The following is a 15,605-nucleotide window of genomic DNA, read 5'->3' on the forward strand; positions in this document are numbered from 1 at the left end:
ATATTTAAAATATCAATTATTTCTTGTTTTTCAGAATTTTTCTATGTTTGGTCTTCCTGGTATTTTCCTGATAATATTTTGGGAAATTGAACTTCTCTTTATCTTTTGGTTTGACAAGGCATTCCCAAGAAAGATGTTTGCTTCTATGATTTTCGTAGAAGCATAGAAATTTTCATAGAGATTTTCAGATTGAAAGGAATTGATGAATTTTCTAGCTGCAAAACCAAAATGCCTTTATTGCTTGCTCAAGTCTGTTGATTCCAACTTTTACATGACAAATATCAAATTTTTAAATCACTTGTGCACACAATGTAAATTAGTTAGATTAATAGAACAATAAACAGGAAAATCAGAAGGATAAAACAGAGAGAACAAAAGAATAATGCCAAGAGATGAAAATTTTAAATATCCAAAAAACGGAAAGCATTACAAGTAGTTGATAATATTCTGCTTCACGGAGCAGCTCTTCATATCCTGGGGCATCTAAGGTTGGAACAACCCCATCACGCAACCAGTTTAGAACATGTCTGAAATGTGTTCCATCCCTTTCAATGAAGACACTTTCCTGCAAACCATTCATGTTTACATCAAAATATAACCACATATTAAATCAAGAAACTATTACAAAAAAGTTAAAACTCATACAGTGCAAATTTTACTTACAGCTGTGCACATTATTACTTACTTCATATGGCTAACTTCTTGACAACTCTAGGATACTAAAATTCACAAATGCCACTATGCAATGTTTTTGTAGATCAATGTTTAATAATAACAGCTAAGCAACACCAGTCCCCTAACATGTGCAATTCATAATAATCTATTCATGTCAAAATAACAAACTACAATGACATGATGCCATGTAGCGGACAACACTGTAATAATGTTCATGCATGTTCAACAAGAGCTTCATATTCACACCTGTAAATTGTAATGCACAATAATTGAGAAAATCAATATAAGGAGATACAGAGATGATATATAAAAACAAATATGAAAGGGTCCATGTACAGCTCCAAGAGAGATAAGGAATTCCATTATTATATATATTGAGAAGTCAGAAAAGGCTGACAGAGGTCAGTTGAGAGCATGTTTATTCACGCACTAGTATAACAAATATATTAGGAATTAAAACAGTTTGTGTTTTAAAATGGTGAAACTCAATCATTAAGCTATATCTTCTTGTTGCTTAAGTAATTTTGTGGTATGCTTTGTTGGCAAGTTGGTTGCAACAAGCACCTTGGTACAAGATATCATGTCTTGGCACAAATGCCAAATACCATATATTCTTAAGTGTATATTACAATGTACACATGAAATTGGAAAGAAATCACAATCAAGATGAATTCTAAAGCCAAACAAGTGGACATCATTCACTTCCTCACAAACCTGCAAGACAGATAGCTCCCAAAATAATCAACTTAATTTTATTTTCTGTCACAAGAAGCAATTAACACTTGCTGAGGCATTCACTATTATAAAAGTTATGTCAGACTACTAGAGTTAAATCTCTCTATTTTTGTTTCTCCTTCTGTAGATTTATTTTTATTTCTAATGGTCACTCCTCTTCTATGTTTCCATATTCTCTCTCTGTTCAATATGGAAACTTTCTCTTTTTGTTTCTCTCTTCAGAATGTTTCTATTTCCTCTCTTTGTTCATTGTAGAAACATTCTTGTGAATACTTGTATATCTAGATCATTTATGACCTTTGTTTAATAAAAAAAATTCATTATTTTACCATAATATAGTATCAGAGCTATTTTTTTGAAAAATGATAATTTCATTATTGAAACTTCTCAAGTTGTTTTTCGAAATAGGTTTTAAAAATCTTTAATTTCTTCATAAAAAATTTAGACTCAAGATTTTGGCATCCTTTGCCTGGGCTTGTTCAAAAATTTGTTTGCAGGTATTTTTTCTCCAAACCTAACTAGGGCCTTTTTCGTGATCATTGCTTCTTTTAATCACAGGTCTGCAAATCATGAGTTTTTTGGAAGCAATTTTTCCCAAGCACAAAATCTTCTAGGTGTTGTCAATGTAACTCACGAAGTTCTTTTATTCCTGCAAATCGCGACCTTCTTCTCTCTCTCCTTTTATTCCTGCAAATCACGACCTTCTTCTCTCTCTCTCTCTCTCTCTCTCTCTCTCTCTCTCTCTCTCTCTCTCTCTCTCTCTCTCTCTCTCTCTCTCTCTCTGTGACGTTTTTTCTTTTGCAAATCTCTACTTTAGAAACGTGTTTTTTCTTGGGCATTTTTCTTATGCAACTTGAGATAAGCTCGCTCTCTCCTACCTTTCGCAACGCCTCAGCTATTTTGTTTGCAACCCATAACTTCAAAAATGGCTTGCATTTTTGTTTCTCTACTATTTTTATTGCAAACATTTTCCATCTACATCTTTGATTTGCAAACCACCGACCCTCAACATGGTTGTTTTTGCCTCAACAATGGTGTTTGTTGAACAGTTTGAACTACACGTCCTCATCTGTCTACAAACACCATGTTTTGCTAGTTTTTTAGTCAGCTATGGCTGCCAACTAGGTTTTTTTTTAAACCCTAGTTTTCTTTGCCAAAGAATTTTTTTGTTTATAGAATTGTGGTGGGTTTTGCAAACCCTCATTTGGGTTGCCTTCGATTTTTCTACGTACATCGTTTTTTGTGCCTCAATTTTTGAGCCAACGGATTCAGAACTAATATCAAGATCTTTTTTGGTTTTTTGAGCTCTCTTCTAGGTGTCTTTTCATTTTTTCTGGGTCTTCCATCAAGCTGCCTCAAAGTTCATGCCTTTTTAGATATTCACAGTTTTTTGCATCGAAAAATGTGTCATGGCATCTATCACCAATCTTCTCTTGGAAGGTGGTCAGCAATTCAACGAAAAGAACTACAACACCTAGAATTGGAGAATGATGACTATCTTCGAGTAGGTCACCTTTAGGCAATTGTTCTTGGTACCGAGACTCATCCTACCATAGTCAATGCTACTCAAGAAAATTTTGATGAGCATAACTACGAAGTTGTTATACTCAATAAGCTTTCATCCACTGATGATCACCTACCTCAACTGTCGTCCAGCAAGACAACTGCAAAGATCTAGACTACTATAAAGGATCTCCAAAAGACATTAAACAAAAGCATAGCTTTCTTTCTACAGATTAAGCTATTCTCTATTATTATGGAAGAGCACATGTCCTTACAGGAATCTCTTCTAAAGATTAAGGACATCAGAGATCAGCTTGATGCCATTGGTCATACAATAAAGGAAGAGGATATGGTTATCATTAATCTAAAAAGTCTACCACTATCCTATGAGCACTTTTTTGAGACATTCAATATTACTGCAACTAATGTTAACCTCAAATTTTCAGATTTGTGCACCAAACCTTTGTAGCAGGACCGCTGGAAACATCAGTTTGGTCGTTGTCCTCCTTCATCCTCCTTTGAACAAGTTTTTACAATCTAATCCTTTCACAAGGATAAAGGCCCATCTCAATCATCATCTCAGTCTCAAGATAGCTCCAAAAAGAAGAAAAAATTGTGCAACTATTGCCACAAATTTGGTCATATGATCCAAGATTGCAGGACCTGCATTGCTTTTGAACAACAGAAGCAGGTAGGGTCTTAGTCAGAGGCCAACATTGTAATACATGTAGAGCTCACAGATCAGCCCAAGTATTCTTGTTATGCCTTCGAGGGATTCACTTGCAAATTTTTGTTTTGAAGTTAGATTGACCATTAAGTGAGGGTATTAGAGTAATATCTCTATTTTTCTTTGTTTCTTCCGTAGATTTGTTAAATTTGTTTCTATTTCTACTAGTCACTCCTCTTCTATGTTTTCATATTCTCTCTTTGTTTAATATGGAAACATTCTTGTGTATACTTGTATACATAGATCATTTATGATCTTTGTTTGATTACACATTCATTATCTTACTGACTCCTGACCTACTTGAAATGAATACAAATAATAACCAATTTGCATTAAGTCCAATCAATTCTACATGAACATAACATTTCAAAAAATACTGATGAATATTGACTTCCTTGACTAAAATTGCAACCCATAGACTAGCACAGAGTTCCTAGACTCGCCATGACCCACCGAGCCTTGGCGAGTTGCAAGATGAGTCACGGTTTCCAAATCAAAATAACCCTAACTTGGACTCGAACTCGAATGAGTCAAACATCTGACTGGCCACACCGAGTCACAAATCACATGCTAACTTGTCGAGTATGAGCCACCTGACTCAATTGGCAAACATGGCAAGTTTGCCATTTGAAAAACATAAAAACTCCATTTTTTTTTGTCTTATTTCTTCCTTGTAGCCCTAAAAGGTATCTCATTTCATTTTATTGAGAAGAAGAGAGGAGAAGTGTATTATAGGAAGACAAATAAGAGAGCACAAATCGTAACCAGTAGAGAGGAAGAGCTAAAGAAGGAAATGTTTTAAGTTGTTTTATCGAACCATATGTCATACTACTACATTAACACCACCCTTCCCTAAGGCAGATGCAGTTGCAATTCCTCGAGTTCTTGTGTTTTGTTCGACAAGTAAGAGATTTAACAAGAAGAGATTTGTAAATTGCATTTCTAGGCTTTATCAACACTGTTTTTTGCATCTTAAAAATTCAAGAAATGAGCACGCAATAGAGTTCTATGTGGTTTTGAAGGTACCCTTGGATCCAGCAAGAGCAACGCCCCTCAACCCCGTTGTAGGTGTTGCCCCTTGACCACATTGCGAGCGTGCCCCAGACCCTTCTTTTTTTTAAGTAGAAGGCAACTTTGAGTTTGTGCAATACGAGTCATTATCTACACTCTTGTAAATAGTCTTCTTTGATATTACTTGATGTATATTTATAAAATGTTTGTTGTTGTGTTTGATAATTGGTTATCTGCTAGTGTATTAATTGTCATCAATGCACTAATTTGCGATTGTACTTATATAATCGATGTATGTTAATGTATGTGATCAAAGTAGCTTCTATTTGATAATGTTATTGTGTCTTTAAGCTTTATTTAATAATGAGAACATGAAACAAGTTTTAAATATTGAAAATCTCTACATTTCAAGGGGATTTTTTTCACTTTGTTGAGGCTTTGCCAAGTTGTTTTGTTGAGTCATGAGTCGAGTCAGCCTTACCAAGTCCTAGTCTAGGAACTTGTCTCTGTTTCTAGCATGTTGCATTCTAGTACATTAATTTATAATTTTAGATGCAATATTTCAAACCTTCTCTACATGCATTTGAGTTTTAACCATGTTTAAGGGTTGCTTAAACATATGCATTAAGGCATTACATAATCCCAAATGCAGAACATAAATTTTCATTTCACAAACAAGCCTGTAACAGAAATTACATAGGTACCACTCAAATGGGATGATACAACAAATAATTCTAGATTTTTGTGGTATGGACACAAGATCCTATGTGTGAGGCTTGACATCGATTCCACGCGATAGAGGAGGTGTAGACCATGCTCAACAGTCACAACTACAACACCTAGAAGTGGTAGACGATGACAATTTTTGAATATTGGTGCCTTGATCAAATTATTCTAGGCAAGTCTACTTGTCCCACAACAGCAAGCCCAAATTAGGCTAGATGCGATGAACGGAATTGAGAAGCTATAATGCTCATTAAAATGTTGCTCACCAATGATCATGTGCCTCAAGTTCCCTCTGGCAAAACAAATACTAAAATATGGGATTATTCAAAGGACCTACATGAAGCGTTTCACAAGACTCGTGCCATTTTTCTAAAGAAGTGCTTTTCTCAATTATGACAGATGTTAGGATGTTCCTGTAGGAACATTGCATAAAAATCAAGAACATTCATGATCAATTGGAGCAGATTGGTCAGACAATGGAGCAAGAAGACATCTTAGACACTCGACATTACCTCAATAGTACTCACTTGAAGTGTCCAGATCTTTGCACCAAATTGTTGCAGCAAGATTGATCGAGACAGCAGTTCAATAGTGATGCTAGTTAATCCTCCATAGAAGAGGCCTTGAAAGAAAATTCCTTTGCTCAAAACAAGGGGAATAATCAATTCTCTCAGCAAAAAGGCCCAACTCACCCCGATTACAACTCCAAGAAGAAGAACATTTGGTGTAATTATTATCACAAGTATGGTAACATGAAGAAAGATTGTTCTCATCGCTTGGCTTTTAAACGAAAGAAGGAAAGGTCTCAACAAAATGCCAATGTTCTTGAGCACACTGTGGCCAAATGCCCAATAGATCACATCAAACTGTCTGCTTGGTACATTAATTTTGGCGTTTCTTGAAACTATACTCTTCGTCGAGATTGTTTCACTAATTACACAATCTTGGAGTAAGGAATTTGATTTTCCTCAATGTATACTATGTTTCAAGCATGGAACTCAAACTTCTCTTTGTCAATCATATTATAAGACACTCTCCTCAAGTGGATGTGGTATTAAGTTCACACAAATGTAGTATTGTTGATCAGGAGACTTGCACTAGTGCATATTGGGGATCATGGTCTTTATAGACTCATTGACACTACCGATCCTACTAAACTAGCTGAGAGAGATAGTGCATGTTTGGAAGAAGCAATATTTGACATCAATGATATGGGCTTCCAAACATACACTATCCCTCTCAACTACTTTTGGAGGATCTAGTGATTGGCTTACCCAAGATTCAGACTCAGTATCATGGAGTTTGCAGAGTTTGTCAATCTGGAAAGCAACATCAAACTCCATTTTTGGATGGCAATTTTTGGTGAGCTTCCAAGGCATTACAATTGGTTTTGCATTGATGTATGTGGACCAATGAAGTATGGACACTCCTTTAGTTTTTGGGTCCAAGTATTCTATGTTATTTGTTGATGATTTTAGTTACATGATGTGGGTTTACTTTCTTAAACAAAAACCAAAGGTATATAGTATGTTTTAGAAGTTTAAAGCATTCATAAAAAAAGAGTCAAGTCAAGACATAATAGCCTGAGGATAGATAATGGAGAGGAATTTTGTTCTTTTGATTTTTCCAACTTCTATGCACATCAAAGTATCCAATGTCAGCTTACTACAGCTCACGCGTCTCGGCGGAATGGTGCGTTTAAAAGGAGAAATTGCACAATCACTAATATGGCTCAGTCTATGTTGGAAGATAAAAATGTTCCAAAAACATCTTGGGCAGAAGTAACCTACATCATTTTCTATCTTTTCAATAGATCTCCTACATAGGTTGTCAAAAGTAATACCCTAAAGGTTGCCTGATCTGGTAGAAAGCCTAAAATTTAATGCCCTCTTTCCCAAATAGGAATTAATAATAAAGAACAATTTTAAAAGATAAATAATAATATTAGAATATATACCTATATGAATAATATAACATACACAATATAGTTATAATATAGTCAAATCAATAATATTAAATTTATAAAGAATAAAATAAAATGAATTAATTAATAATAATATTAAATAAATAGAAATGATTAAAATTAAAATTATAAAATGATAAAATTGGAATATAACTAAGTTACCGATTCATGTGCAGATGCAGATGCCGGCACGAGAATCAGGTACACAAATGTGTGAAAACAAATTTTGGGGGATTTGGATGTGTTTGGATGCAGTGTCTGTGTATATATATTATATATATTATATATTTTTTTTAATATATATATATATATACAACAATGCAATAAATAAACATAATTAAATCATTTGATAGTATGATACTTCATTGATCAAGATAAATATTAGATGTCAATTGATAGCTCACAAATATTCAAATAAACCATACTATACGTTCATATTCACGATCCTTATGAAAATTAGAAAATCATTACAATTAAAAAATCAAAATGTAGCTCATGATTCAATGTTCATCAATCAATATTCAATAATGAGATCAAAATAGCTAACAAAATAATATGCTAAAACAATAAACGGCCTCTTTTAGTGTCGTTTTAAGATTTAGTGGAAAAAATAAAAAGTTGCTTTTAACACATTTTAAATTAAATATTTTATTTTAACATTGCTTTTTGACATTTTTTCTAATCCTAGGCATTCGGATGCGCCTGAATGCTCTATAGACTATAATGTGCACAAGGAGTGCTACAGCTCTTTGGATGTGCTAGATATGCATCCACGTGCATCCACAAGAAGCTGTAATACAGCTCCATGTGTGTATTAGAGTGCCCCAAAATCATCACCCACATCCAAACACATGGATCCAGACCCAAGGCTTCCAAGAGAGCATCCAATAACTTAGGGTCAAAAGGCATGAAAGGAAAACTTGTTACTCCCTCAAACATGAGATACAAAAAGGGAGAAGAGAACATCAGTTGGAAGAGGGGGTGCAAAGGAAAAAAAAGAGCATAGGAAATTAATGAAGGGTAGTAAATCTGAAAGGTTGTGACTCTTCCAAAGGGGAAACTAAGATGAAAAGTTGTGACTCTTCTGAAAGGCGACTGTGATGAATGGTTATGACTCTTTTAAAAGGGGGTTAGTTCTAAAAGGTTGACTCTTTCAAAGGGTAGCAAATCTGAAAGGTTGTGACTCTTCTAAAGAGGAAGCAATGATGAAATATTGTGACTCTTCTGAAAGGCAACAATGATGAAGGGTTGTGACTCTTTGAAAGGGTGATAATTATGGAAGGTTGTGACTCTTCCAAAGGGCAAGAATGGTGAAATTTTGTGACTCTTTAAAGAAGTATTAATTGTAAAAAGGTTGTGAGCATTGTAAAGAGATAACACGATGAAGTGGTGTAACTCTTCTCCACATTGGAAGATATAAAGGAGATTAATTCTGAAAAGTTGTAACTCTTTCAAGGGTAGCATATCTGAAAGGTTGTGACTCTTCTAAAGAGGTAGCAATGATGAAATAATGTGACTCTTCTATAGGGCAACAATGATGAAGGGTTGTGACTCTTTGAAAGGGTGGTAATTATGAAAGGTTGTGACTCTTCCATAGGGAAAGAATGATGAAGTTTTGTGACTATTTAAAGAAGTATTAATTATAAAAAGGTTGTGACTATTGCAAAGAGAAAACATGATGAAGAGGTGTAACTCTTCTCCACATTGGAAGATACAAAAGGAGGATGTGTTATTTGAAGGACAAACAAGGGAGATAAATTTGAGGAATAATATATTACTCTCAAAGACAACAATGAAAAGTGGTAACTCAATTATAACGAAAGGTGGTGACCTTTTTAATGAAGTAGATTCCAATCCAAGAAAAAATAGAGCGTAAATAAAAGATTATTAATCAAATTTTGAGAGTTAAGGAAAAGTAAAAGGTAACTTCAAAGGGGGACATTACATAAAATCACACACTTAAAAATCTTTAGCTCTTTTTCTTATGTTTGGAATCCAAATGCCAAGCACTCAAAAGTGGATTCCAAGAGCTAGAAACTCATGTTCGCAGGATATAAAGCATATCCAATAGTTGATGTAGACAATGGTCGTCTCATATTCAATTGAGACTTTGCCTATTTTGAGTCTTGGGGTTGGCCTTTGAAGGATAAGGATTTCGGTGTAGTCTTTCATTGGGTAACTTTTAGGCATGGTATTGAACCACCTATCTTTCCTTAGGAACCTATTGATCTACTTCATGTTGAAACTATTCGAACCAATCCAAGTTCAGTTGTTCCTTCTGAATCAGATATTGGTACTTCTACTATCCATCCAAAATGGTGGGTGAAGACCATCAATGATTATCATGATAATGAGCTCATTATGCATAGATCATCTAGAAATAAGAGCATAGCAGAATACAGTAAACTTTGCTCTTATTTCCAACACTCACAGTGTTTATGAGCTTCAAACATATTTAGAGGCAAAAGGTATCCTTGAGTGGGAACACGCAATGCAGTTGAGCATCATAGTCTTCTGAAGAACAACAGTGGGATCATTTCTAATCTTCCACCTGTAAAACAGCCCATTGGTTGCAGATGGGTGAATAAAGTTAAGGTTGATGGAACCCTTGATAAGTACAAGGCTCAGCTAGTTGCTTGCAGGTTCTCACAGAAAAAAGGCATCAGTTATGAGGAGACTTTTGCTACTACAACCAAAATGAGTACCATTTGGCTTGTCTTAGCCATTTCAACTCAGCTTGGATGGAAAGCCCACCAAATGGAAGTCAAGAGTACATGTCTAAATGGTGAGTTGCAAGAAGTTTATATGACAGCCTCTTGGTTTCAAGGTTACCAGTAAGGAACTATGCAGACTAGTGAACAATCTATGGCGTGAAACAAGCTCCTCGAGCTTGGAAAATAAGATTGATAAGTACATCAGTAATCAAGTTTTTCAAAAGTCCTTATGATTCCAATTTGTATATCAAAACTACCAATGATGATATTCTTCTACTTGTCATCTGTGGTGATGATTTGATTATTACTAGTAGTTTAGCACTTTTGATTGAACAAATCAAACAAAGTGTAATACCCTCCAACCCTAACATGTCCTTGATACATGCTGTAAGTTAGGGAATGTTATAGGGACTCATATGCTTGTTTTAATAATAGTGTGATCCTTTTTGAGGCTTTTACATAACTCATTCTTTTCCAACAATAATAACTTCACATTCTAGTTTAGAAATGATAAATCTTTTTAGAAATATTTGTTCATGAGTATTCATCTCTTGTTATATGTCCATGATATTGTAGGAACTAGATGTTGGGTCCACCTAATAGATCTATTCGTTACCATGTGAGGTACTCCTTATTAATGATTATGATTAAATTACTGATAATGACTAAAAGGTTAAATATCCACCCTAATGATACTACTTGTTGTACTTGAGACTAGACATGATTGTGATATTTTATCATTTGTGGACTGTGTTCCTCCTTATGTTTATTTATACATGATCCTAATTGTCTCTTTGGTTGATTATAAGATTCTTCTTGCTGAGTAATGATTCAAAAATATTGCTTATATCTTTGATTATGCTTACATGTCAATTTTGCATTATCACTAATGATAATTTACTTCTTTTATTGCACTTACATGAATATGATTATCTAGGTGCTAACAATTCTAACGAATCATGTTCTAGTATGAGCCCTCTTTGATGTGCATGTAGGATGAGAAGAGGCACTCGCAGTCACTTCTAAAGGAGATCTACCAAATATCACATTCCCCCACCTTGTTTGCTACTGTTTGCCTATGTACATGTGTGTGTTTTTGCTCATCTCGGTGATGCAGTGTTGCAATTAACAGGCATCAACTCCACTTGACTACATAGGTCTAAGCATGTCTTTAAAATCATCGAAAGTTGTTGCTGCGGATGTAGTGCCAAGGTCCCCACAAGTAACTCCTTTTGGCATAGGTTCTCTATTTAGGTAGACTGGTTGACTTTCTTTGACTTTCTTGGACTTGGTGATTTTACACTTGCATTCTTTTGGTTGTATGATTTGTTTGATCATTTCATTTATTTCTCCTCCTTGAGATGATTCTCATATGATATTTGATATGTTGTGTTTCAAGGTTTCATGTTTTATTAGGAGTTTGGCTTGACTTGTCTTGTTGACTATGGTTGACGTTGTTTAATCTTGTAGTTTTCTTAAAGTGTTTTATAGTTGAGCATTATGGCCTCTTTCAATGATTAGATTTACTTTGAGGCATGTGATTTTATTCTAAGTGTTACTGTAATATTATAATATTAATGTTGTGATCGATTACTTCTTAATTACATAGTTTATGATGTTTGGTATTTGGGATATATATATATATATATATATGGGTGCACACATGTATGCATATGTATATATAAGCTATATGTGATTATTTTTACATGACTATGGATATTGGTTATAGTGAGTATTTGGATCTGAGGTAAAGTATAGTATTGTTAATGAATAAATATTACTTAATGTGAGGCATGAGATTCTTAATTACTAATTATTAATAATATGAATAGGTTATGTATTATTTATATCTTGTGTCACATATTATAGATATGTATATTAATTATTAGAAAATCATTCATTATAGTTATATGTATGTACCATATACACGTGGGTTTATAATTATACTGAGTTATTTAATTATGCCTTTTAGTTAACAGTTAGTTGCGGGTTTGTTACATTTGAAAAATCTATTTATATGGATTTCTGATTTTCTTTTTTTTTTGGAAGGGGGGGCACAGGTGGGCTGAAACCTCGAGGAGAGCTTCACTGTACTTTTCATGGAGATTTTTGGAGAAAAACTTATGGTTTGTGAGGGAGGGTTTGTGAGCATAATTCTTGAAGGATTTATAAGTTTCTTTATTTTGGGGGAGAGAGTCATATATGAAAGTTTCAAGGATTGAGAAGGGGATTTGTTATGTGTTCCTCCTTATTAGACTTGGATGATGAAATGTTATCAGATTATGCATGTTCTTTGAATAATATATTCATTATCATTATCTTTAATGTTTATTTATACTTGATCCTGATTGTCTCTTTGGTTGATTATAAGATTCTTCTTGCTGAGTAATGATTCAGAAATATTGCTTATATCTTTGACTATGCTTACATGTCAATTTTGTGTTATCACTGATGATAATTTACCTTCTTTTATCGCACTTACATGATTATGATTATCTACGTGCTAACAATTCTAACGAATCATGTTCTAGTATGAGCCCTCTTTGATGTGCATGTAGGATGAGGCGAGGCACTCACAGTCACTTCTAAAGGAGATCTACACAATCTCGCACTCCCCCGCCTTGTTTGCTACTGTTTGCCTATGTACATGTGTGTGTGCTTTTGCTCATCTCGGTGATGCAGTGTTGCAATTAACAGGCATCAACTCCACTTGACTACACAGGTCTAAGCATGTCTTTAAAATCATTGAAAGTTGTTGTTGCGAAGGGAGTGCCAAGGTCCCCACAAGTAGCTCCTTTTGGCATAGGTTCTCTATTTAGGTAGACTGGTTGACTTTCTTTGACTTTCTTGGACTTCATGATTTTACACTTGCATTCTTTTGGTTGTATTATTTGTTTGATCATTTCATGTATTTCTCCTCCTTGACATGATTCTCATATGATATTTGCTATTTATGTTTCAAGGTTTCATGTTTTATTAGGAGTTTGGCTTGATTTGTCTTGTTGACCATGGTTGACGTTGTTTAATCTTGTAGTTTTCTTAAAGTGTTTTATAATTGAGCATTATGGCCTTTTTCAATGATTAGATTCACTTTGAGGCATGTGATTTTATTCTAAGTGTTACTGTAATATAATAATATTAATGTTGTGATCTATTACTTCTTAATTACGTAGATTATGATGTTTGGTATTTGGGATACATATATATATATATATATATATATATATATATATATATATATATATATATATATATATATAGGGGTGCACACAAATATGCATATGTATATATAAGCTATATGTGATTATATTTACATGACTATGGATATTGGTTATAGTGAGTATTTGGATGGTAAAGTATAGTATTGTTAATGAATATATATTACTTAATGTGAGGCATGAGATTCTTAATTACTAATTATTAATAATATGAATAGGTTATGTATTATTTATATCTTTTGTGTCACATATTATAGATTAGAAAATCATTCATTATAGTTATATGTATGTACCATATAGACGTGGGTTTATAATTATATTGAGTTATTTAATTATGTCTTTTAGTTAACAGTTAGTTGCGGGTTGGTTACATTTGAAAAATCTATTTATATGGATTTCTGGTTTTCTTTTTTTTTGGGAAGGGGGGAGCACGGGTGGGCTGAAACCTCGAGAAGAGCTTCACTGTACTTTTCATGGAGATTTTTGGAGAAAAACTTATGGTTTGTGAGGGAGGGTTTGTGAGCATAATTCTTAAAGGATTTATAAGTTTCTTTGTTTTGGGGGAGAGAGTCATATACGAGAGTTTAAGGATTGAGAAAGAGATTTTTTATGGAATTAGTTCTTCTTCCATGGAGATTTATAAAAGTGGAGAGGGTTTGAATGATGCATCTCAAGTTGGATTTGTCTTCCTCTCTTTGTATCCTTCCTCCTTTTTCGGTTGAATCTTAATAGGACTTGAGGTATGGATTGAATTTCTTGATTGCATTACTTATCTAATAAAATATGGATCTATTCATATTTCTCATAGTGTATGTTTTCTGTAATTTCCATTCCTAAGAGTTATTTATAAGTGTAAGTTCTTTTTTTTTAAGAAAATTGTTATGGGTTTTCCTAGAGTTTTTAGCAACCCGTTTTTGGAGATCTGTTATATGAATAATCTAAATTGAATCCAGAGTTCTTCTTTGAATATATTTATGCCTAGGAAATTCAAAAATCTCAAATGGGTATCTCTCAAATTTCCTTTTTAGGGTCGACTTAATGCCCTATTATAGACGTTATGTAAGACTATTCCTGTCCATTTTCTGTTCCAACTTTTTTGTCAAATGTATTTGTATCGTACAGGTTGGTATAATCATGTAAAAATCTAAATTTAATACTAGAGATGATCCTCTGTTTTATCTTTCACTTGCCACAAGTTTGATAGATTTTTGTTATGTTTAGTGAAAGCTACAACCATTTTAGTGAAGGTAGCTCCGACCCCTAAATAGGGTTTTCTGTTTTAGAACATAAGTCGTAACTTCCATCCCACCATTGAATCTTCATATAAACTTTAGGGAATGTATACAGAGATGTTTTCTTCATTCTCACCAAAGTGACGGCTTAATTGTGTATTTTGTGAAAGATATGGGTTATTGTTCATTGATTACTATTCTTGGCATTTAAACATTGTTTGAAATAAACCAATTTTGTAACTTGTCATATTAGAGGCTTGTAGGTTACCAATGCCTTTTAAGATCTCATTTTGTACTCATTTGGTCCTTTGCTACATCAAATATTGTTTTTATATCATGTATGGTGCATTTTGATGCCCCCTTTATGAGTTTTGAGGGCTACATTAGGGTTTGGGATTGTCTGGTGGACGAGGGACAACCAAAGGTTTCCTAAACCTAATCTATGCATGCCTTGATGTTATTATGGATTGTGTAACTATGTTGATGAGTTACCTATGCTTTAATGATTTTATTTAAGTGTAGGGTATTACAATAATAAATAGTCGTCTATTATTAGTTAATGGTAATCTATTGTAAATATCTAATTAGCTTTAGTTTGGTTTCGCTTTTTTAGCTTTCTTTGTTAGAATAGAATGTTTCTATTCTTTACCATCGTTTCCTAAGGAAACATCGTTTTATTCTTTTGTATATAATGACCTTTCGGTCTCTACTAATAACAAGCAAGTATTCTACCAATTACTTCCTATAATATGGTATCAGAGCCATAGGACCTTTTTTGGATAATTTTTTCAAATAAAAATTCAAAGTGAAATTTCAGTGTTTTTTGAAAAATTTCAGTTTATCGAAATTGACTGGTTTCTTACAAAAATTTCGTGGCCCTTGGTTCTACTAAAATCACATCTGTTTGGGTAGCATTTCTTTGCAACTTGCGCCCAAGTTTCATCTGCAAATCGTGCCAATTTTTAGTCATCTCTAGCTACGTTTCTCATTTGAAAATCACATTCATTATTTCCTCCTTCTGTGGACGCGTTTTTAGCTGCATTTTGAAAGGTTTTTTTTGAATCGCGGCTTTGTTTAGGTGCATTTCTGCAACCCGCGTAA

The 15,605-nt window shown here is 33.8% G+C and overlaps 1 protein-coding gene across 3 annotated transcripts in view; it reads right to left on the bottom strand.

The window, feature by feature from the left end:
- Positions 1-15,605, bottom strand: part of FIP2 (potassium channel tetramerization domain-containing protein / pentapeptide repeat-containing protein) — a 165,635-nt gene that overhangs the window by 134,426 nt on the left and 15,604 nt on the right. For all 3 annotated transcript variants that reach the window (XM_089820055.1, XM_089820053.1, XM_089820054.1), the window contains one exon: positions 431-565. In XM_089820055.1, the coding sequence (XP_089676181.1) occupies positions 431-565 (135 nt within the window). The remainder of the gene's footprint in view (positions 1-430; positions 566-15,605) is intronic.

Source organism: Cupressus sempervirens, chromosome 3 (genome assembly GCF_028749045.1).
Source record: "Cupressus sempervirens isolate cs-2001-9-10 chromosome 3, ASM2874904v1, whole genome shotgun sequence".
Taxonomy (NCBI): Eukaryota; Viridiplantae; Streptophyta; class Pinopsida; order Cupressales; family Cupressaceae; genus Cupressus; species Cupressus sempervirens.